General features: G+C 44.6%; 1 protein-coding gene across 31 annotated transcripts in view; it reads left to right on the top strand.

Annotated features, from left to right (window-relative positions):
• The window catches only part of DLG1 (discs large MAGUK scaffold protein 1), a 428,647-nt gene that overhangs the window by 168,780 nt on the left and 235,096 nt on the right, over window positions 1-24,771 (top strand). For 16 of the 31 annotated variants that reach the window (XM_043523144.1, XM_037909596.2, XM_037909589.2 and 13 more), the window contains one exon: window positions 6,909-7,007. The exons of 14 other annotated variants lie outside the window; for them this stretch is intronic. In XM_043523144.1, coding sequence (XP_043379079.1) covers window positions 6,909-7,007 — 99 coding nt within the window. Of the gene's footprint in view, window positions 1-6,905; window positions 7,008-24,771 lie in introns of those variants that run through there. One more of the 31 variants, XM_037909607.1, reaches the window with a different exon arrangement.

The raw sequence follows: 24,771 nt of genomic DNA, 5'->3' as shown, positions 1-24,771 counted from the left end.
AGGAAATGGCCCACCTTGATTATCATACACATTGTGAAGAGAGTGGTCACTTTGGATGGGCTATTACCAGCAAGAGAGTGAGTTTGTCTGTGGGGGGGCGGAGGGTGAGAAAACCTGGATTTGTGCTGGAAATGGCCCAACTTGATGATCACTTTAGATAAGCTATTACCAGCAGGAGAGTGGGGTGGGAGGAGGTATTGTTTCATGGTGTCTGTGTATATAATGTCTTCTGCAATTTCCACAGTATGCACGAAAGCTCATGCTCAAATAAATTGGTTAGTCTCTAAGGTGCCACAAGTCCTCCTTTTCTTTTTGCGAATACAGACTAACACGGCTGTTACTCTGAAAAAAATTTTAGGCCTCTATACTATCATAATGGCACCAGTTAAAGATATTTATATTTCACACAGTGGTATATCAAAAGCCACGATAGGAGACTTTGTGGGGAAACAATGCAAGTTTATACAAAGTTTTTTAGGCCTATTATGTGTTGCGTGGCTGTTCCACCAACTCATTTAAACTTTTGATGTCGTTAAAAAATATAAATTCCCACACAATCTTTGTGAATGTAGTTCAAGTTATTTATCATTTCAGTTTCAATATTGATTAGTGTGAACTGACAACTGTGAAAACTATGTACTTCATGTGAAACTGATGAAATTTGGTATTAAGTATTTCTTCACAAAAAGACACAAATTGATATGTGCTCTTCAACAAAGCCTGATACTATATCTCTTATCTATCTAATAGGATTTGTTGATAGGTACTGTATGTATCTCAGAGACCTTTCTACCACATTGTGGCCTCACATCAATTGATTCTGGAAACATTCTGTAACAGTAGTCGTGTTGGTGAGGATGGTTTCAGCACACTGCTACAACCACTGTTACTAAGTCTCAACACTTTCATACTGCTTTAGTTGTACATAGAAGACAGAGCTGCAGTTTTGTTTTTTAAATAAATAAGACTGAGTCTTATGAGGCAGCAGTTTGCTTAGCTGCCATGGTTTGCTCAGCTTTATCACACTTTATGCAAATTAGTGGGATAATTTGCATATTTGAAGATAATTTGAAAATAACCATAAACTTCAGTTTTTAGAAATTAGTGTGGGTTCAGTACTCATGAAAGGAATTGGATCGCCACTAATGACAAGTCACTGTTTTTTTCCCCCTCAATGGATTTCCCCCTGAGTAGCAGGAACAGTTATGGCGAGGCAAAAATCTCATTCCTTGTGTACTTCAGATTGTGTGCGCAGTGCAGTATTTTGTTTAGGATCTTTTTTACACTACCCACACCCATACCCGCCCACATTCCTGTATGTATGTTAGAGAAGACAAGGTCAAAAAATTCACCTTGCACTTAGAATGGCAGGTGGTGAAGTTTGTGGTGGGCCTTCATTCCTGGGTGGTCTTAGTTCCTGGGGAAGTTCCTTTCAGAGCCCCTTAGAAAGCTGTGTCTGCTACACAGATGAACTTTAACCTAACTGTAGGAAGTTCATTGTATGAGAGGAGGGAAGTGGTCAACTCCAGTCTTCATTCTGATGCTTTTGTTCCTATGCCAAGGCCATTGAGCACCTTGAAGATATGTACTGGGACCTCAAACTTGTTTCAGTGTTCCATGGGAAGCCAATGTAGGGAGTGCAGGACAGATCTGATGTGTCTGTGGTAGCCAGTGGTGCCGAGGAGATGTGGTGCAGCATTCGGTACCGGTTGGAGTTTCCTAGCTGAACGCTTCATACTCCAGCTAAGAGATGATGCCAGGTGTATGCCTCCGGCTCAGGTTTTTTTGAACGCTTTAGCAAAAATAGTTCAACATTTCCAAGAACAAGATTAGGGAAAAATATATTGTTTTGCCCATATTAACAAATTGGTTGTAAACTCTAGATCCTCCCTGCTTTGTGGCAGGGACTTGAAATTTGGCACGAGGAAAGGTCATCCTTGTGTGAGGAAAGTGCTTTTTGCTGTCCCTGTGAAAATTTGACCAATTTATAAGCCTTTGAAAAATCTCAGTTCACTTGTGCTCACTAGAATCTAAAACCTCTGAAGATTCTGTCTGCACTGAGCATACTCCAGTTCAGGGCTCTAGGGACTGAGCAGGACTTCCCCTGGAATTGCAGTTCCTAACTGCTGTGGGCCACTATTGGCTCAGGCACAGGAACTGAAAGCAGGGAGGTTGTCTCCTATGCTCTCAGTGCCCTCCTAGTGCCCAGGGATCATGGGGGAGGAAGCAGTCTGTTTCAAATATAGAGAGGACAAGAGTCAGACTGGGATGTGGTGTGGGGAATAGGTTGGACCAAAGGGACTGAGGGCTGCGGGAGAGGAAGACTGGGACTGAGAGCTGGTAGATTGTAAGGGTAAAGAGAACCTGGGAGTAGAGGGGTGGAAAATTGGGGCAGACTGGATTAGGGAGCCAGGAGAAAAATGGAGGCGGGGGGAACACGTGAGGTGGATGGGAGGTGGAGACTGGGACAAAGATCCTGGTGATGTAGGAGAGGATGATTAGGAGACAGTAATGGGGGTTTGTCTTACACAGGACAAGGGGCCAGAGGGAGAACTGGGATTTGTTGGTCAAGGAGACTGGGATGAGGAGCTCAAGTAGGGGTGGATTGGCACTTTATGTTGGAGAAGCAACAGCTGGAAGCTGGCTGGAGTAAGCGTGTAGCTCCAGTGGGAAGACAGATTGGATGAGGAGCAGTGGGGTGGGGGGGGGGAGGGATGCAAAGAAAAAACTGAGACTAGCTGTAGAAGGTGGGCGGGAGTGGGGGGAGAGAAAGAAACTGAAAGAGAGACAGGGCCTGGAAAAGAAACTGGGCCAAGGATCCAGGGGGATGGGATGCTGGAGCTGAGCCAGTGGGTAGGAGTGGGGTATTGGGAAGACAGGGTGAGAAGCTGTGAACGGCTGGGCAACAAGACTGAAGGTGGAGAGTAGGAGCCTGGGGAATCATAGAATATCAGGGTTGGGAGGGACCTCAGGATATCATCTAGTCCAACCCTCTGGCAGGGCCAATCCCCAACTAAATCATCCCAGCTAGGGCTTTTTCAAGCCTGACCGTAAAAACCTCTGAGGAAGGAGATTCCAGCACCTCCCTAGGTAACCCATTCCAGTGCTTTACCAGAAGGACTGGGGAAGGACACCTGGGGCCAGTGGCAGAGAGTGGGGAAGACACTGGAGCAGGGAAGGGAAGCCTAGGAGCCTATGGGAGAAAGGACAAACAAATTGACTGGTCCACATGGTAATGACAACCTCCTGCTGCTATTGTTTAGTCCACTGGTTCTCAACCAGGGGTACGCGTATCCCTGGGGGTATGCAGAGGTCTTCGAGGGAGTATTCAACTAATAGAGATCAGAGTTTCTGAACCTGGAGGTTGCAACCCTCAGTGAAGTCACAGGACGGGTTTAGGATGGTCACAAGTTCAGGGTCGGCATTAGGGAGTGGCAAGCATGGCAGTTGCCCAGGGCCCCACAAAGCTAAGTTACATGCTTCAGCCCCAGGTGGCGGGGCTTGGGTTTCAGACACGGGTCACAAGTGAAAAACAGGCTCAAGTATCGTATTGCAATCGATTTATTTTATAATGATATGGTAAAAATGAGAAAGTAAGCAATTTTTAAGTAATACTGTGCTGTGACACTTTTGTGTTTTTATGTTTGATTTTGTAAGCAAGTAATTTTTAAGTGAGGTGAAATGTGGGGTATGCAAGATAAATCAAACTCCTGAAAGGGGTACAGTAGTCTGGTTCGATTGAGAACCACTGGTTTACTCCTTTAGCTTAAGTGGCAGAGATCTAAAGGCTCCAGCCCCGCTGATGAACCATTTGGATGTCAATTTAATGCCACAGGATCAAATTATCATTTTCAATTTGCATTTTTAAAAACCTAGGAGGTCACAAACAAAAATCTATTAAAAAATAAATTAGACAGTTTTAATTATGTAATTTCCTAACTTTTGAGGATTTATTTTACAACCTTAATGTTCTTTTAGTGTAGCTCTTACTGTATAATACAAATAACTCAAATTGTGGTTAAAAAGGGTTGTCGTCTTTGCATTCCAAAATGAGTGAAATGATGTGCAAGTGAGGTTGGTTGAAGAGTTGACCAGAGATTTGTATACAGGAGGCTATAGTATATGTAACTTCTCAAGCTAGTTAATTAGATCACCATTATCTAAGGTAACATATGTCTCCGAGACCTGTTGATAACTGGAGTTGTGTTATATTGTGCATGTATTTGTCTTTTGTTACTTTTGGATACATCTGTGTACCATCAACTTTCTAGAGGCATCTCATTTCTACAGTTAAATGTAATATTTTAAAAATTGTGAGGTTGTATATTTAAAGTTGTAAGGATATTCCGATACCTTTGAGAGAACAATTTAGTAGTAATCCCTTAAAATGTTAAACCATTGTTTTCTAATATTAAGAGTTTAATATTTGAAGTGTTACTGAAATGCCTTTTCTTATAGTGTAAATAGGCAGAAATGTATTTAGAACATATTATGCATAATTTTGAAATCTTCTCATTCTATTTGATCATTCTTTACAATGGTTTAAAATTTTTGCTGTTTTTTGTATTGTTGCGCTTAAAATCATGTTATCTTAAATTTACTTGGAAAATCAAGTTTTGATATGCAGTAAGTCTTAACTTTGTTCTGCTATTACACGGATCAGTATTTTAATGGATGTTGCCTGTAGTTCATATTGTTTACTGCTTGGTGGTGGAACAGTATTTTAAATTATGTGCCTTTAAAAATTATTTAACTACATGAAATTTTAGCACAGAATGGTGTGCCTAAATTGTTTTAGCACTTATCTACAAATTTTGTTCCTTTGACTTAATTAATTCGGGTCCTAAACTGATATAATTAAATCTGAGTAACCCCCCATAAAGCTGTTTATAGCTGTATATTTTCTTTTGTTACAAACACCTTTAAACTAGGGCTGTTGATTAATTGCAAAAAGAAAAGGAGTACTTGTGGCACTAGAGACTAACAAATTTATTTGAGCATAAGCTTTCGTGAGCTTAATTGCGATTAAAAATATTAATCCCAGTCGCATTGTTAAGCAATTGAAATTTATTAAATGTTTGGATATTTTTCTGCATTTTCAAATATAGAGATTTCTGTTACAACATAGAATACAAACTGTACAGTGCTCCTTTATATTATTATTTTTATTACAAATATTTGCACTGTAAAAATTATAAAAGAAATAGTATTTTTCAATTCACCTCACCCAAGTACTGTAGTGTAATCTCTTTATCGTGAAACTGTAATTTACAAATGTAGACCTTTTTTTTGCTACATAGCTGCACTCAAAAACAATGTAAAACTTTAGAGCCTACAAATCCACTCAGTCCTACTTCTTGTTCAGCCAATTGCTAAGGCAAACAGGTTTGTTTACATTTACGAGAGATACTTCTTATTTACAATGTCACCTGAAAGTGAGAACAGGCATTCACATAGCACTTTTGTAGCCACATTGTGAGGTATTTACGTGCCAGATATGCTAAACATTCGTATGTCCTTTCATGCTTCAGCCGCCATTCCAGAATACATGCTTCCATGCTGATGATGCTCGTTAAAAAAATAATGCATTAATTAAATTTGTGACTGAACTCCTTGGGGCAGAATTGTATGTCTCCTGTTCTGTTTTACCTGCATTCTGCCGTATAGTTCATGTTATATCAGTCTCGGATGATGACCCAGCTCATGTTTGTTTTCAGAACACTTCTCACAGCAGATTTGACAAAACACAAAGAAGGTAGCAGTGTGAAGCATGAAGGGACATATGAATCTTTAGCGCATCTGGCACGTAAATATCTTGTGACATTAGCTACAACAGTGCCATGAGGACACCTGTTCTCACTTTGTGACATTGTCAACAAGACGGGGGCAGCATTATCTCCTGCAAATTGTAACCAAACTTGTTTGTCTGAGCAATTGGCTGAAGTAGGACTGAATGGACTTGTAGGCTCTAAAGTTTTACATTGTTTTATTTTTGTATGCAGATTTTTTTTGTACATAATTCTACATTTGTAAATTCAACTTTCATGTTAGAGATTCCACTACAGTATTTGTACTAGGTGAACTGAAAAACACTATTTTATTTTTTACAGTGCAAATAATTGTATTAAAAATTAAATATAAAGTGAGCACTGTACACGTATTTTGTGTTGTAATTGAATTAGATGTATTTGAAAATGTAGAAAACATCTAAAATTTTAAATAAATGGTATTCTATTATCATTTAACAGCGTGATTGTTCAATATTAATTTTTTTAATCAACGATTAATCATGATTAATGTTTTTAATCGCTTGACAGCCATACTTTATATTGGTAAAACTGAATCTACACTAAGGAGTTGCACCAATTTAACTAAATCAATTTTTCTACCAGTTTCGTTAAATCAGTGCAGAACAGGTAGTCCAGACCTTACTATTTTTCTTTCTGAAGTAATCAGAAACGACATTAGTTGTTCAATTTGCCAGTTGTTTCCTTTCACTTGCCCTTTATGCTGTAGATAACATATGGTGTGTCGTGGTCTGGATCTAATGCCAACTGAAGTCAGTTGAAGTCTTTCCATTCACTCCAGTGGCGTTTGGATCAGGCCCTTCCTGCTTCTGTGAAGTTAGTGACTTATTGACAATAGATGTTGTGGGCAGACATCACGTCTCAGTTTGGAGCCCTGTGTTTGTAGGTACTGTATAGTGGAATGCACTATGTATTGTAAGATAACATCTTTATGTATTTAAGAGTCTATTGTTTAAAGATATCAACTTTTATTGTTAAATGTTTTTAATCTCTAAATCCATTTAAATATGACTGTTGCACATTTCCTCAATTTGTCTTATTTGTTTCAGTGTTTTTCTACTTTGTATCACTTTTTTGACCTTTTTTATTGATGATTTTTAGCCAACAGAAGCTGTTCCTCCCTCTTCTCCCATTCTCCCTGTGATCTCTGTCCCGCCAGTCCCTGCTGAGACCACTGTCATCCCATCCTCTACATCACAGGTTTTTATTCTCTTTTTTTTCCCCATTTTTTATTTATTTTTATAGCTGTTCTTTTAAATAACATTTTTCCATTGTTGCAGTCAGGTTTGTTCCATGCATTATAAAGTGAATCCATATACAGTGCAAAGGAAGTACTGCAGTTTGTGCTTGAAGTTGTAAATATAAGAACAACTTTCTTTTTAAAATCTGTTGTTCTGTAAGCCTAAGAGAGTGTCCTTTCTGAGGTATCTTTTAGATCATTTAAGGTTAAGGAAGTTGTGCATAAATGTTTGCCGGATCAGGACATTACTATTTCCAGAAATCCCTGTTCCAAAGTGTCAGCTTGTCTGGGGTTACCATTGTAACTTAATTTGTGTTCTCTGGCTTTCAAGTTAGTTAGGTTTTATATCCTAAAGCAAAGGAGGCTGAAATATTTCAGAGATACTATTGAGGGTGTTTATCATGGAAATAAATTCATTAGAAATAAATTTTAGTATCACTAAATGATCAATATGTTTAAAATCATATGTAGCACTGTAGAAGTATGTAAGAATTGTTTGAAGATTGTTGGATGTGGGAGTGACCCTACAGAGTGTGCATAATCAATTGCTTCAGTGCAAGTTACATGTAGAATTAAATGCTCTGACAATAACTTCTAAAAAGTTCTCAACATATTAGGTGATACTGAAGTCTAATGGAAAAATTACACCATTGAAGATAAGTGGGAACTTTCTACTCTGACAAAACAGAAAAAGGGTAAAATACCCATATTTGAATAATATTTCTGGGCTTCGAAAAACATATGACTTTCAAAAGTCACTATAAAACAGTTAAGTTACTATGAAATGCTAAGGACTAGATAAGCAACATTATTCTAAGAAAAAGATGAGATGGGAGGCAAAACAGGAGACTAAGCTGAGACTAAACTTCTGAATTTCTTATTGTCTGCAACTTTGTCTTCTACTCAGTCTCTGGTCCCAACAGAAATAATAATGATCAGTTAATCAGAGTAAACTCTTTTCTACTCAGTGGAGAAATTAAATATATAAATACTGTAATGTTTTGAATAAGTAGATCACTATCCAGTCCTTGCAGTATTCTAATGATGTAATGGTTTTTCTGACAGGAGCAGAGGTTCAGTAGAGGAAATAATTGTATATACAATAAGGAATCTGGAAAGTAGAATGCGCTGGCTTGCCATTCTACTTATGTGGTCTTTAATTTGTGGTTTTTTAAGGGCGGAAGGAGCATGTTCTACAGACTCTAATTTCCTTTATTTTAATACACTTCCTTTTAAGAATCCCAGCAGGAATGCCACTATCTTTCCACAGAAGTATGAATTTGGAGCTTGAGTTCACACTACCACTGAAGGGAGATCTTGCTAGCTGGTGGAGAGTTCTGGTGCTGAGGCTATTGGGTTTTTTTCTAGATGCCTGGGATCACTATTGGCTTATTTCCCTCACTGGCTAGCTAAGTTCTCTTATTCCACCAAAACTAAATATAAGCCACACACCTGGCTAAGGCTGAAGTGGAAGTGTGGGTTCTCATGCTTCTCATTTGCCATGCATACTACGTACTGAATTAGGCGAATGGTGTTGTTGCTACAGAGACATGGATGTGGGCCAACACTGCTCCCCTGTTTTTCCTGGGTAAGATGTGGAGGCAGCTAACCACTTCTCCCATCAAGTCTGTTTCTTATCCTTGCTGCACCCCGCCACTAGCCAATATCATTGTTAATTGTTACCAGTAGTGCACTGTCCTCAGCTGGATAGCTTCAGATGACCCATGCAGAGACAGAGCCCAGATTCTGGCATGCCAGTGTTCCAGCCTCAGTCCGTCACTGTTGTCAGTGCTACTGTTTAGTATAGTGTCAGTCTTTTCTGAATTAGGACGCAAAAGAGTAAAACTGAGAACTAAGCCATTGTTTCTGTCAGTGCAGAGTGATGACGTGGCTCACTCCTCTTTACATTTTATTTTATTACGCTAGTATTTTGTCTCTAAGGTATTGCTTATATTTTCATAGTGTGAAAAGAATAATAACAATTACTTAGAAGAGCCAACAAATATGGAAGGGCTAGAAAAACTAGGATTCTCTCTCACATATTCCCACATTCCCTTTTCCCCATGCCCGTCAAAAAAGACACTGTTGATTTTAGATGTATTGTATTTCATCTGCTCTATCATGTACACATAACCAATAATACATTTATTACAGCTCTAGTACAGTTTTCCTCCAGTACCACCACATTATTCTCAGGCCTATAAAACTAACACTCTTTCTGGATCTTCATCAGTCAGATTGTATAATTTTAACAGAAGGAAGTAAGCTATGGTAGATGGCCAAGTGAATGTGAAGCGGCAAACCTGAAATAAGGGCTTGAATTTCTATCTTGAATGTGTAACAGTGTCATTTGGTCACAGCCAGCAATGGAGTAATCAGGGTGAAAGAGGATCTGTATTTCTGTACGCCAAACATGCAAATTTTCCACTCTCTGGTGCCCTCTCTTTTTACAATAACTGCGACTTCTTGACTTTCAATACAGCTGTCTCTTTCAAATCATGAATGTATGATTTTCAGAAATCTTTATTTGTGGATGATTTCATAATCATGTCATATTTGACGTTACAGGAACACTGTCAGGTGTTAAATTGTTAAGAATATGGTGGGAATAGTTTCTGTAGTGTAAAAAGCCATGTAAAACGAACTAAGAAAAAGAGGGTTAGATGGTTCAAGTTTTTTGTAACAGGTGTGAAGATTTTTATATCTAGGTTATCAGTTTAAATCTGGCCCAGGTTAATAGTGATTGAAAGTCATTACCATCTGCTGCATCATGGTTTATCCAATTTGTAGCGGACAGGTGTTCACATAAAAATTGGCACCCTTTCTTGGCCGTCTCAGCAGAAAGACTAAGAGAGAAACTTGAAAGTTGAACTACTTCTCAACCTTAAAGGTGGTTTTCCTTCCACAGGGTTGAGGCACACTGGTGGAATAGTATGAGAAAACTTCCACTGACCACCATGTTTCATGGATAAATAAGATGCAGTCTCAAGGACTATCTCTCTGGCAATGTTCATGAAAATGATTTTTCTTCTTTTGCTGTGTTGTTAAAAACTAAAGAAAAAAGTTATATGACATAATGTGAACTGTTCTGCTATTGCAAAGCCAGCAGAAGGATCACAAGTAACCAGCAAACACTAACTGTGACATTCTTTGTATCATTGATGGTTCTGGTAATAAATGCGGCTGCAAGTTTGTCAAAACATGTAGCTTCAAGACAAGTGAAGCAAGTGCCATGAAAGGTTTCAACCTTTGGCAGCATGTAAAACGTAACCATCCTGAAAACTATGCAGCTCTGGTTACAAAAGAGGACCAGGAAGATGAGACAAAACAGAAAGTTGACGTGGCAAAATGATGTTCATCTGGCTCTTTGAAAACTCCTGGAGAAAAGATTTTTTGCGGAGCTTCATCTGAAAAGAAATCTAAAATTGAGCAAACAAAACTTGACTCATATTTGAAGTCCTCAAAGGTTACAGTCACCATGGATGCCAATACTTTCTGTGAAGAGCTGATGGAAATGGTTTGCTTGAGTTCAACACTGCTCACTACCTTCAGACTAAAGAACAAAGGATTCAAAAAAATTGCAGGTGAAATGGGTCGGCAGCTTGGCTTTTTGACGGGGCACGATGCGGTTCATCATTTAGTTGTCAGCACAGCTGAGTCTGGTCGTGAAGAGCTCAAGAAAGCTTTGGAGCAAAAATTGTGCTCCCTGAAAATGGATGCGGCAACCCGTGGAAACAGAAATTTCCTTGCAATCAGTGCTCAGTACTACGAAGAAGGAAAAGATAAAGCTGTGGTAAAAACCTTGGACATAATCTACACTGAAGGGCGTCACAATTCGTTGTACGTGGAAAGTCAAGTAAAAGTTATTTTAGGAAAATTTAGGATCAGTGAAATGCAAGTGCTGAGCATCTGCGTTGACAATGCGGCAAACATGACATGTGCCTTCAAAAATTTCAGCGAGGACAATGAAACCATGTCTACCTCTGAGAACAGGGATGTGTGGACAGAACTGAAGCTATTTTGCCTGATGAAAGAACTAAAGGAATGGATGAAATCGAACTCAACATGGATGCTGCTGCGCAATGGGTTAATGACCCTAGCCTCATACTTCCAACATGGCTTCATGAGGACGACTCAGAAGTCCAAATGATGAGGTGTGGTATTCACACTCTTCAGTTGGCAATCTGGAATGGACTGAACAAAGAACATGCGAAGAAATTTCTGGCAAAAATTCGACAAGTTGTTGTCAAACTACAAACCCCAAGTATTTGAAGTGTTCTGCTTGATCTACATGTGGTAACTCAGTCATTGGATACTGTGACTCACTGGGGTTCAACGTACGTGATGATTGATCAGCTTCTCGTTTTTCAGTCTTACTGTGAACAAGTGGCTGCTGCTGGAACAAGAGAACTCAAGTTAACAATCGCTGAATGGGACGAAGTGAAGAATCTGCAAGACCTCTTGGCAAAGCCAATCCAAACAACCTTGAATGTTCAAGCTGTCAATGTAACCCCAGGAGTTTTAATGAAGGAATGGCGAAAACTGTCAAAATTCTTGAAAGAAAATGGTGGACAAATTGCAGAAGGAATTCTATCCTCCATGCAGAAATGCGAAGAGAAGCTTTTTGACAATATTCATTTCCTTGCTGGAGTTTATGTTGACCCACGGTATCGGATTCTTCTTACCTCAAGGGAAATACCAAATGCAAAGGAAGGGCTCCTTGATATTGCTCAACGACTCGAAAAAAAAAATCTGTTGCTTCATTTGAACTCTGTGAAAGAGGTTGAAGAAAACGAAACACAACAAAAGGAGTCATCAACAGTCGAATTTGCAGTTTCGGAAAGTTCACATCCTTCAGAAATAGCAGGCTGTTCTCAAATGTCCATCTCCACTCTGAACTTGTTTGAGTGTCCATCCCTGAGATGTCTTCAACCATCACAGGGAAATGGAGATAATTCAAGCACCAATTCTTCAAAAGATGGCGCCTTCGAAAAGGAATTGGATAAACAAGAAAGACGCTGGCAAGTTTCTGCGATTCATAATTGTAGTGAAGCATTATTCGAGAGAAACTTTCGGGAAGATTGTGAGGCGATGGAGCCTATTGGTAGGCTAAAAGTTAAGTCTGTTTTTGAGGCCATTCACAGCTACCCACACCGCATTCAGGCTGCCTGTAGAATTGCTTCGAGCATTCCAACAGCTCAAGCTAGTATAGAGCGACTGTTTTCGGCTTAAAAGTTAATTTTAAACGATTTGTGACAGGCTATGAAAGATGACTTGATTGCTGCAATAATTTTTTACAGAATGAATCATGAATGATTCTAGTTTGTATCATTGTTGATGACATTTAAATTGTTTTAAAAGTCTGAATAAAAATGTTTTTTCAAAATTACGGTATGCACTTTTTTATTTAGTTAAAAATTAATTTGAGTTGGAGAGCAGAGTCAGAGTGGAGCTGGAGCAGTCACTATTGGTGCCGGAGCGGAGCAATTCAAAAATTTGATTGCTCCAAATCCCTGCTAGCAATCTCCTCCACGCCCTGTCTTTGGCACCGACGGTACCCCAGTCAGACCAGGACATAGCCGAATAGGCACTCCTACTGGATATGCGCCTCCATTATCTAGTGAGGACTATGAAGAGGGTGATTCAGCTCTTTATACCCCTCATCATTCCTCCCCGAAACCAGGATCCTCTCAGCAACAACCACCTATGCAAGGGTAAAGCTGGCAGGCACAACCATGGATGCCACCGCCTGTTGTTATGCCACCCAATTTGCCAAAATGGGACCCATGGTTAATCTAGAGAGCCCAGAATCTTAAACCCCCTAACCCACCAGCATCAAGGGCCACCGTGTCCTCTTCACCCACGAACCCACCACCATCGGAGGCCCAGGAGGAAGAGGGGGCGGAGCCGGAAGAGGTTCGTGAAGACGACACAATACTACCCACCCATATTTCATCTTTGTCCCCAGATGAAACAATTAGGCCACCGTCTCCCACCAAAGGCGATGACTTCAAGTTCTTCCAGGACTTATTTAAAAGAATTGCAGAATCTATGAACGTCTCTTTAGCAGAGCAGCCAGAGACCCAGCACAAATTTACTGACATCTAGCAGTCATCCCCATCAGCAAAGATAGCTCTGCCCATCAACACTGCTATAATGGATCCTGCAAAGATAATATGGGAGACACCTGCCACTGTCCCACCCTCCTGTAAACACTAGGACAGAAGATATTATATACCAGCGAAAAGGGCTGAGTTCTTATTTAGTCACTCGGCTCCCAATTCAGTGGTTGTAGAGGCAGTAAACCAAAGGGGAAAAACAGCACCAGGCAAAAATCATGCCTTATGACAAAGACTGGAAAAGGGTTGACCTCTTTGGATGCAAAGCCTATTCCTCGGCCTCTCTGCAGTTTTGCATAGCAAACTACTCTGCTCTGGTGGCGAAATACACTTACAACTTGTTTAATAAAATGACACATTTTATTGAACAAATCCTGCAGGAGTCAAAGGAGCAATACAAAGCTAACATAGCAGAGGGCTCCTTAATTGCCAAAACAGCCCTGCAGGCCTCCCTTGATTCCGCTGACACGGCAGCTCGGTCTATTGCCACGTCCATGGTCATGTGTTGAGCATCATGGCTCCACCTCTCTGGATTTCCTAGGGAAGTACAAGCCACAGTTGAGGACCTGCCCTTTGAGGGACAAAAACTATTCGCAGAAAGCACAGATGCATGCCTGCATACCTTAAAGGACTCGAGAACCACCTTGAAGACCGTAGGTATTTACGCCACCCCCCCCCCCCCCCCCAACAAGAAAAAAACAGGGCAGATTTTATACCCAAAGATTCCGTCCCACCCCGTACTCCCAACCTCAGAGACAATATGATGAACACGGCAACCAGAAACAAGTGAGGTGCAGGCAGAACCAGGATCAACCTGTCACATCTCAATCTTCAACATCCTATCAATCGTTTTGAAGTATTGGTCAAGGGCTTGAGACCTCAATCTTCTTCCATTCCAGATTATCAGATGACCTCCAGTCTCTTTGGAGACCGCCTGCTACCACACTACCCTGTGTGGGAGAACATCACTAGAGACAAATGGATGCTGGAAATTGTTCAGAAGTGTTACTCTATCCCATTTATCTTTACCCCATCCACCTTCCCTGTCCCTCTTCAGGGACCCCTCTCACGACACCTTGTTGAGCAGGAAATAAACCATCTCTTGCAACTAGGAGCTGTGGAAATAGTACACTTCAACACAGGACAAGAGGGTTTCATTCCTGGCATTTTCTCAAACAGAAAAAGAATGGTGGCTCCCATTCTGGACTTACGCAAACTCAAAAAGTTCGTAAGGATGCAGCGCTTCAAAATGGTTACACTGGCAACCTTAATTCTGGCACTATAGAAAGGAGATTGGCTCTTGTCCCTCGATCTACAGGACGCCTACTTTCACATCACTATTCATCCAGCACACAGGCGATTTCTGCGCTTCACAGTAGGCCATCAACGTTACCAATACAAAGTACTACCCTTCGGCTTGTCGACAGCCACAAGGGTGTTCTCCAAAGTCTGAGCCATCGCTGCAGGTCACCTCCGGAAGGCTAGGGGAAATGATCTTCCCATTCTTGGATGACTGCCTCGTAAGAGCACCAATTTAGCAGACGGCAGTACAAGCTACACAAACCAATATAACCCTCTTCACCAACCCAGGGTTTCAAATAAACATCCAAAAGTCGACTTTGGTCCCTCTCCAGCAACTAGAGTTTATGGGGGCGTATCTTGACTGCCTCTCAGCACAAGCGAGATTACCCCAACAGCGATTCCTCAACCTAACCAGGTTGATACCAATGATCACAGACAGTCCCCAAACATTTGCCAGGGCCTGCCTACATCTCCTTGGCCATATGGCTTCTACAGCTTATGTATTCAAAGATGCCAGACTGCATATGAGATGCCTACAGGCCTGGCTCCGCATCTGCCATATACCGCACAAGCATTCCCACCACAAATGGCTCTCTATGCCCCGCAGAGTGAAGGACTCACTCAAATGGTGGATGCAACCGCAAAACATCTGCTTGGGGGTCCCATTTAAACAAAAAGCTCCAACTATAACAATTACCACAGATGCCTCCCTCGGAGGATGGGGAGCCCATCTGGACAACACCGCCATCCAGGGACGCTGGTCCCCAGCAGAAACCAGCCTACACATAAACGTTCTAGAGCTCCGAGTAGTCGGAAAAGCATGCGAACACTTCCTTCCGCTTATCCACAACAATACCATCAAAGTCCTCATGGACAACACAGCCGGCATGTTTTATATAAACTGACAGGGCGGAGCTCGATCACACCATCTCTGCATCAAGGCACTGCACCTATGGCGATGGTGCATATCCAAGAAGATAGACATTTTTGCAGCTTACCTATCAGGACTTCAGAATACCATGGTAGACCATCTGAGCAGACATTTCTTACAAACCTGTGAGTGGGAGATGGGCTACCCAACCCCCGTGACCATATTCAACCAGTGGGGGTTCCCTACTATAGATTTATTCACAACAGCTCACGATATGAAATACCTCAATATTGCTCCCAAGCGGGGCTCAGGCACCACTCACTGGGCGATGCTCTGCTCACAAAATGGGAAGCACCACTAATGTACGTGTTCCGCCCGATTACTCTACTCTGCTGGGTGTTACACAGAATCAGACACGACAAAGCCAGGGTCATACTCATTGCACCAACATGGCCCAGACAGATGTGATTCCCATACCTAACACAGATGGCAATGAAACCTCCTTGAACCCTTCCACAGCTTCCTCACCTCCTGACACAGGCCACCGGCCACGTCATTCACCCCAACCTAGCGGTTCTCCACCTCAAGGCCTGGTTACTCCATGGCTAATGGGTCTGGATCAGGATTACTCTGAGGAGGTTAAAGACATTCTCTTGAATAGTCGCAAACTGAGCACATGCAAAACATACGCTCATAAGTGGGTACGTTTCTGCACCTGGTGCAAGGCTCACCATTTGTCTCCTCATTCTGCCCCAGAGTCCTGGACAATATACTAGGCCTTGAAAAGGCGGGCCTCTTCAGTAGTCCCATAAAGGTACACTTAGCAGCGCTCATGGTAGGGTAGATGGAACCACAATCTTTGCTCATCCAACAACTAAATGATTCTTAAAGGACATGACCAACATCTACCCTTCTCTAAAACATCCTGCTCCTATATGGGATCTTAACCTCGTGCTATGCACCCTTATGGGCAAACGATTCGAACCCCTTGCAACTTCCTCATTGCTACATCTTTCTATGAAGGTCTCCTTCCTTATCGCAATCACTTCAGGAAGAAGAGTAGGGGAGCTAGGGGCTCTGATGGCACATCCGGCGTATACCACATTTCATAAAGACAAAATGATCCTAAGAGCCCACCCTAAATTTATACATAAAGTAGCCTCCTCGTTTCATTTAAAGCAACCCATTTACTTACCTGTGTTTTTTCCGAAACCTCATGTCGACACCAGGGAGGCATCCCTTCACACTCTTGACGTCCGCAGAGTACTGGCCTTCTACCTGGAAAGAACAAAGACATTTAGAAAATCATGATGTCTCTTTCAGTCACAGAGCAATCAAAGGGTGAGGCAATCTCTAAACAAAGACTGACTAAGTGGATTTTTGGCTGCATCCACCTGTGCTATCAGAGCAACATTCCTGCTCCAGCTGGGATTCATACACGCTCCACCGGAGCGCTATCCACATCAGTAGCATTTCTCAATAATGTACCCATTGTAGATATTTGCAGGGCAGCTACCTGGGCCTCAGCCCCCACGTTTACCAAACACTATCCCCTGGAACAACACTCCTCTGCCGACACTCAGTTCGGACTCTCAGTGCTATCCACCATAAACAAAGATACTCCGAAGCTCCTTCCATCGAGGGATTCTGCTCCATAGTCACCTAATGTGAAGCACCCAAAGGGAGACTCCTCGAAGAAGAAGAGAAGGTTATTCACCTTGTGCAGTAACTGAAGTTCTTCAAAATGGTTGTCCCTGTGGGTGCTCCACTACCCTCCCTCCTCCTCTCTACTTCAGAGTTTCACACTGACTCTCTGGGGTAAAGAAGGAACCCAGGGATGGTTGGCTGCGCATGCTAAGTAGCCGCTTGTAGCGGCCAACTGGGGCACTGCTATTACAAATCTCAGATTACAAGCGCAGGGTGCCAAGACTCCTAAAGTGGAGCACCCACAGGGACAACCATCTCGAAGAATTCAGTTACTGCACAAGGTGAGTAACCTTCTTTTAGTGATAGGTAACAGCGTGGATTTGTCAAGAACAAATCATGTCAAACCAACCTGTTAGCTTTCTTTGACAGGGTACCAAGCCTTGTGGATGGGGGAAGCAGTAGACTTGGTATATCTTTACTTCAGTAAAGCTTTTGATACTGTCTCACATGACCTTCTCATAAACAAATGAGGGAAATGCAACCTAGATGGAGCTACTATAAGGTGGGTGCAAAACTAGTTGGAAAACCAATCCCAGAGATGAGTTATCTTTGGTTCACAGGCATTCTGGAAGGTCAGAATGAGTGGGGTCCTGCGGGGATCAGTTCTGGGTCCAGTTCTGACAATATTTTCATCAGTGATTTAGATAATGGCATACAGAGCACACTTACAAAGTTTGCGGACGATACCAAGCTGGGAGGGGTTGCTTTGGAGGATAGGATTAAACTTTAAAATGATCTGGACAAACTGGAGACATGGTCTGAAGTAAATAGGATGAAATTCAATCAGGACAAATGCAAAGTACTCCACTTAGGAAGGAACAATTAGTTGCACACATACAAAATGGGGAATGACTACCTAGGAAGGAGAACTGCGGAAGGGGATCTGGGGGTCATAGTAAACCACAAGCTAAATAGGAGTCAACAGTGTGACGCTGTTGGAAAAAAAAGCGAACATCATTCTGGGATGCATTAGGAGGAGTGGTGTAAGCAAGACACGAGAAGTAATTCTTCATCGAGTGATTGCTCATATAAATTCCAGTTAGGTGTGCGTGTGCTGTATGCACAGTCATCGAAAAGTTTTTCCCCTAGCAGCAACTGTCGGGTCAGCTGTGGAGCGCCCTGGAGTGGCGCCTCCATGGCGCTCAATATATGACCCTGCCGACCCAGTGCCTTGTCAGTTCTTTCTTACCGCCAGTGATGGTCATTGGAACTGTGGCGTCATGCTGTGCAAGGTCTCCACGTTTCCCTAGTTTTGATTCAGACTGTTTGTATTCTATAGTTAGTTAGTTCTTAGTGACTGTAGTTCTAGTTAGTTAGCTGTTGGGCTGGGGGGTTTACCTTCCACACTGACTGCATTCTCCTTTGGGGACTTACATGCCTAAGTCCCAGGGATTCAAGCCCTGCAAGTCCTGTAACAAGTCCATGCCAACGGGCGACCCTCATGATGCTTGTTGAAAGTGTCTGGGGGAAGCACATCAGTTAGAGAAGTGCAGGATTTGTAACGGCTTTCATTCCCGAATCAAGAAGGAGCAGGACTTTAGATTGAAGTAGCTCTTTATGGAGTCAGCACTTAGACCTAACCTGCATCGGCGCAGCAGGACCTGGCACTGAGTTCATCAGTGTGCAGTGCCCCCTCGGCAGTGGCCGAAGTGGCACTGCGGAAGGAGTCTGGTCGAGACGTGCGGCACCATCGCTCCCCGGCACAGAAGATGGTGGGACCGGCTCGGCACTGATCCCACTCACGGGCACAGAAGTGACACCAGAAGCAAGGAAGGAGTGGTTCCCTGACTTCAGGACCCACCCCCTCGGAGCCAGCCAGTTGGGCGCATCCCAGGGCGGAACCCCCAGTGGCAAAATTTTCGGAGCCTGCACCGTTGACTTCAGCCCTACAAGGGGGACAGTTGAGTCCGATGCAGTTGGACTCCCCGGGTCAGGTGGTGGAGGAGGCAGAACTGCCTTCCACCCCTGACACCTTTAAGGCTGCCAGAGACCTCATTGCTATGACGGCACCAAGCTCCCTGGTTCTTCACACTAAACCTCCAATACCGCATCAGGCGGCACCATCCCGGGGAAAGCCGGTGATGATTTGTCCTTTGACTCAGCCCACGGAGTCCCGGCACCACTCGGATTCCCAGCACCGCTTGGACTCATGTCGCCAGTCGCATTTGTGGCACAGGTCTGACTCGTGGCACCAATCCAGATCCCACTGGCAATCCACTCGCAACACAGATTGCGTTCGCGCAGTCGGTCCCAATCTTGGCACCGCCCCATTGCACCGATCTGGCTCCCTGCTCAGACTTCGCTAGCGGGACCACTCCAGATCTCAGTACCGATCTAGGTTGCGGCACCGCTCCTCAGCTTCAAGGCACCGCTCCCTGGCTCAGCTGTGCTCGGCACTGCCATTGCCATCATGGTCTCGGGCCCCATCTTTGGGCTTGGAGGTGGGTTCCAAATATGTGCAGCAGGCCTGTCAAGGTTCCTCCCCCACTCTGAACTCTAGGGTACAGATGTGGGGACCTGCATGAAAACCTCCTAAGCTTCCTTTCACCAGCTTAGGTTAAAACTTCCCCAAGGTACAAATTAATTTTATCCTTTGTCCTTGGAATAACCACTGCCACCACCAAACTCTAACTGGGTTTACTGGGAAACGTAGTTTAGACACGTCTTTCCCCCCAAAATCCTCCCAACCCTTGCACCCCACTTCCTGGGAAAGGTTTGGTAAAAATCCTCACCAGTTTGCATAGGTGCCCACAGACCCAAACCCTTGGATCTGAGAACAATGAAAAAGCATTCAGTTTTCTTACAAGAAGACTTTTAATAGAAGTAAAGAAATCCGCTCTGTAAAATCAGGATGGTAGATACCTTACAGGGTAATTAGATTCAAAACATAGAGAATCCCTCTAGGCAAAACCTTAAGTTACAACAAAGACACACAGACGGGAATAGTCATTCTATTCAGCACAGTTCCTTTCTCAGCCATTTAAAGAAATCATAATCTAACACATACCTAACTAGATTACTTACTAAAATTCTAAGACTCCATTCCTGTTCTGTCCCTGGCAAAAGCAGCATACAGACAGACCCAGACCCTTTGTTTCTCTCCCTCCTCCCAGCTTTTGAAAGTATCTTGTCTCCTCATTGGTCATTTTGGTCAGGTGCCAGCGAGGTTACCTTTAGCTTCTTAACCCTTTACAAGTGAGAGGATTTTTCCTCAGGCCAGGAGGGATTTTAAAGGGGTTTACCCTTCCCTTTATATTTATGACAAGGCCTGACGTGGGTGCAGGGCCATGGCCTGTGCAGTGACACGGGCCACCGCAGTGGCCTTTTTGGGTCCCTTGGGCGTACCAACAGGGTTAGGGTGCTTAATGCAAGATTTCACGCTCCGTGGCATCCGAACCTAGGGTGCTGGAGGCAGCGGCCATTCGTCCTACGCCTAGGGGTGTAGAGGAGTCAACAGTCAGTCCCACTCCTGTTCCTGAGCCAATCCCTGGAGTGGCTGGTATGGAGCTTGAGGCGGGGCAGAAGGTCCTTGAGGACCAAGAGGGTCTGGAGGATCCAGTTCCCCCAGTAGCATCCTCATCGTCCTCCCCGGACGAGGAGGTGGCGGGCACCTCCATTTCGGGACCGCGCCCTATAGATAGTCATTCCCACCAGGAACTCCTGCGCTGGGTGGCACGCAATATGAACCTGCAGGTCGAGACGGTGGTAGTGTCGGAGGAGCCTCTGGTGGACATCCTGGCACCAGAAGGACCTTCCAGGGTTGCTCTACCACTCATCAAAATTATTCAAGCCAATGTAAAGATCATTTGGCAGACCCTCGTCTCCATCCCTCCCACTGCTAAGGGTGTGTAGAGGAAGTATTTGGATCCCTCCAAGGGGTTCGACTACCTGTTTACTCACCCACAGCCTTGCTCATTAGTAGTGTTGGCAGTAAATCAGTAGGAGAGGCAGGGATAGCAAGCCCCAGCACTCAAATCTAAGGACGCCAAGCGCCTGGATTTATTCAGACGCAAAGTATACTCTAGGTGGGGCTTGCAACTCAGGATTGCCAACCAGCAGGCAATCCTGAGCAGGTACAGTTTTAACTGCTAGAACTCAATGCTGAAGTTTAGGGAGCTGGTACCAGCGGAGTCTAGGGAGGAGTTTGGGGCAATTGTTGAGGAGGGCAAGGCAATGGCACAGACCTCTTTACAGGCCTCATTGTACGCTGTGGACTTGGCAGCGTGCACCTTGTCCTCAGGAATAGTTATGAGGTGTAGCTCATGGCTGCAGGCCTCGGGGCTCCCATCTGAGGTTCAACAAACTATGCAGGACCTACCCTTTGACAGGGTAGGTCTGTTTGCTGAACAGACTGAATCCAGGCTGCATAGCCTCAAAGACTCTAGGACAACAATGAAATCTTTGGGTATCCATACCCCAGCAACCCAACGAAAGCTCATTAAGCCCCAACTGCTGCAAGAGCGGTCTTATTCTCCTCAGCCGAGGCAGGATTTCTACAGGCGCAGGGATAGGAATGGCAGGCGCAAGCCCTCCCACCCCTCCGTCAGGACAGGGGCATGGTCTGACTAAGCCTTCACTGGGCTCAAAACAGACATTTTGAAGGTACGGCTGAGGACGGAGCACCAGTCTCAACGCTGGATTCTTCCCTGTGTTTTTTGAACCGTCTATTCCACTTCTACCGTGTTTGGTCACAGATAACATCGGACCACTGGGTTCTTCGCATGGTAGAAGTGGGATATTCTCTCCAATTCTGCTCCTACTCTCCCTTCGACCCCCCTTCCCCATCCCTCTTCAGGGACCCTTCTCACGAACAACTCCTTATCCAGGAGGTGCAGGCGCTTCTCGCTATAGGAGCGGTGGAGGAGGTTCCTCAGGAGTTCAGGGGCAGGGCGTTTTATTCCCGCTATTTTCTAATCCCCAAAGCCAAGGAGGGTTTCAGACCCATTCTAGACCTGTGAGGACTCAACAAGTTCATGGTAAAGTTGAAGTTCCACATGGTCTCCCTCAGTACAATGGTCCCTTCTCTGGATCCGGGAGACTGGTTTGCCGCCCTCAATATGAAAGATGCATACGTCCACAGAGCTATTTGGCCAGCACACCGACACTTTTTAAGGTTCGTGATGAACCAAAAACATTATCAGTTCATGGTCCTCCCCCTTCAGCCTGTTGACAGCCCCACGAGTTTTCACCAAGTGCATGTTGGTAGTAGAAGCCTTCCTGCAAAGGAGGCAGGTGTAGGTATACCCTTACCTTGACGACTGGCTGCTCAGGGCGTGCACCAGAGAGCAGGTGGAGTTGCAGGGTCCATCTGGTCATATCCATGTTCGACAGACTGGGTCTCCTCCTCAACATGAATAAGTCAACGTTGTCACCGATCCAGAGGATAGAGTTTATCAGGGCAGTGTTGGATTCAATTCAGGCAAGAGCAAGTCTGCTGGAGTCCTGATTCCAAGCCATGACAAGCATCATTCGAAGCCTGAGGAAGTAACCAACCACTACAGTGAGGAGTTGTCAGAGTCTCCTGGATCACATGGCAGCCTGCATGTACGTGGTCTGGCATGCCAGGTTGATCCTCAGGTCTCTGCAGTTGTGGCTTGCTTCGACATACCGCCTGAGGCACGATAGCCTGAACCTAGTGGTCACGATGCTGCAACAGGTGCTAGAGTCACTCCAGTGGTGGCTCGATGCTCGAATAGTCTGCGGAGGAGTCCCCTTCAACAGTCCTCAGCTTTTCTTGTCTCTAGCTAGGGATGCGTCAGCTCTAGGTTGGGGCGCACATTTGGGAGATCTCCAAAAGCAGCGCCTCTGGTCACAGGACAAGCTCTCTCTCCATATCAATATCAAGGAGCTGAGAGCTGTGCATCTCGCATGCCAGGCCTTTCAGACTCAACTGCAAGGCCAGTACATGACAGTCATGATGGACAACACCACTGCAATGTTTTACATCAACAAGCAGGGTGGAACCTGTTCCTTAACCTACTGTCAGGAGGCTCTCAGACTCTGGGAATTCCGTATAGCCCACTCGATTCACCGGGAAGCATCATATCTGCCTGGAATCCAGAATGTACAGATGGACCGCCTGAGCAGGTCTTTCCACAACCACAAGTGGTCCATCCGGCCGGTTGTCATTCACTCCATCTTCCAGAGGTTGGGTTTTCCCCAGTTCGAACTGTTAGCCACCCGGAGCAACAGGAAGTGCCCAGTGTTTTGCTCCTTCCAGGAAAGCAGCCCGGGCTCAATCACAGAATATCAGGGTTGGAAGGGACCTCAGGAGGTCATCTAGTCCAACCCCCTGCTCAAAGCAGGACCAATCCCCAATTTTTGCCCTGATCCCTAAATGGCCCCCTCAAGGATTGAACTCACAACCCTGGGTTTAGCAGGCCAATGCTCAAACCACAGAGCTATCCCTCCCCCCCAGTCACAGACACGTTCCTGCTACCCTGGGGAGGCCGTCTGCTCTACGCTTTTCCTCCGATCCCTCTCAAGGCCCTACTCAGGGTTCGCAGGGAGGGGGCGGAGATAATTATGGTGGCACCAGCGTGGCCTTGGCAACACAGGTTCATCACATTCCTGGATCTGTCAGTGAAGATGCCGATCAAGTTGCCACTCCTTCCTGACCTGATCACTCAGGACTATGGTCGTCTTCATCATCCAGACCTCCGGTCCTTCCACCTCATGGCCTGGAAGCCTAATGGCTGAACCCCATGGAACTGCTGTGCTCGGAGCAGGTGAGGGAGGTCTTACTCGGCAGCAGAAAGACCTCCACGAGGGCCACATATCTGGCGAATTGGAAGAGATTCACCTGCTGGTGTGACCAACATTTTACACCCCCACTTCAGGCAAAGTTACCTCTTATTCTGGAGTACCTTCCGCACCTGAAACAGCAAGGTCTGGCCGTGTCATCCATAAAGGTACACCCAACTGCTATCTCAGCTTTCCACCCCGGAATCTTGGGGTGCTCCGTTTTTGCCGTTTTTTGGACCAGCTACATCCCCAGATTAGGCAGCCTGTTCCTATATGGGACCTTAATTTGGTCCTCTCCAAATTAATGGGGCCCCCATTCAAGCCACTGCGGTTTGCTCCCTCCTCTACCTGTCATGGAAGGTAGCCTTCTTAGTGGGCATTACATCAGCAAGAAGAGTGTCTGAATTGAAGGCCCTTACCTCAGACCCACCTTACATAGTTTTCCAGAAGACAAGCTGCAGCTGAGACCTCACCCAGCCTTTCTGCCTAAAGTGGTGTCTCATTTTCATACCAGCCAAGACATATTCCTAACCGTTTTGTAACCAAAGCCACATACCAGTAGCTGTGAGCGGAGGCTACACTCCTTGGATGTTTGGCGAGTGTTGGTCTTCTATATCAAACGCACCAAGCTGTTCAGGAAATCGAATCAGCTGTTTTTTGCGGTAGCGGACTGGATGAAAGGACTACTGGTCTCATCTCAAGGAATATCTTACTGGATCACGTCCTGTATCCCCACGTGCTATGAGCTGGCCAAGATACCATCCCCAGCACTTACGGCACACTCCCCAAGGGCACACGCCTCATCAGCAGCATTCCGGCCCAGGTCCCAGTCCAAGAAATTTTGCAGGGCAGCAAGTTGGTCCTCGGTACATACGTTCACCTGTCATTATGCTATCATCTAGCATTCTAGAGATGATGCAGCCTTCAGCAGAGTGGTGCTCCAATCTGCGATTCCATAACTCCGAGCCAATCTCCTAGGTA

Source organism: Chelonia mydas, chromosome 9 (assembly GCF_015237465.2).
Source record: "Chelonia mydas isolate rCheMyd1 chromosome 9, rCheMyd1.pri.v2, whole genome shotgun sequence".
Taxonomy (NCBI): domain Eukaryota; kingdom Metazoa; phylum Chordata; order Testudines; family Cheloniidae; genus Chelonia; species Chelonia mydas.
Note: the sequence above shows the minus strand (reverse complement) of the source record. Positions and strands in the feature narration are given on the sequence as shown.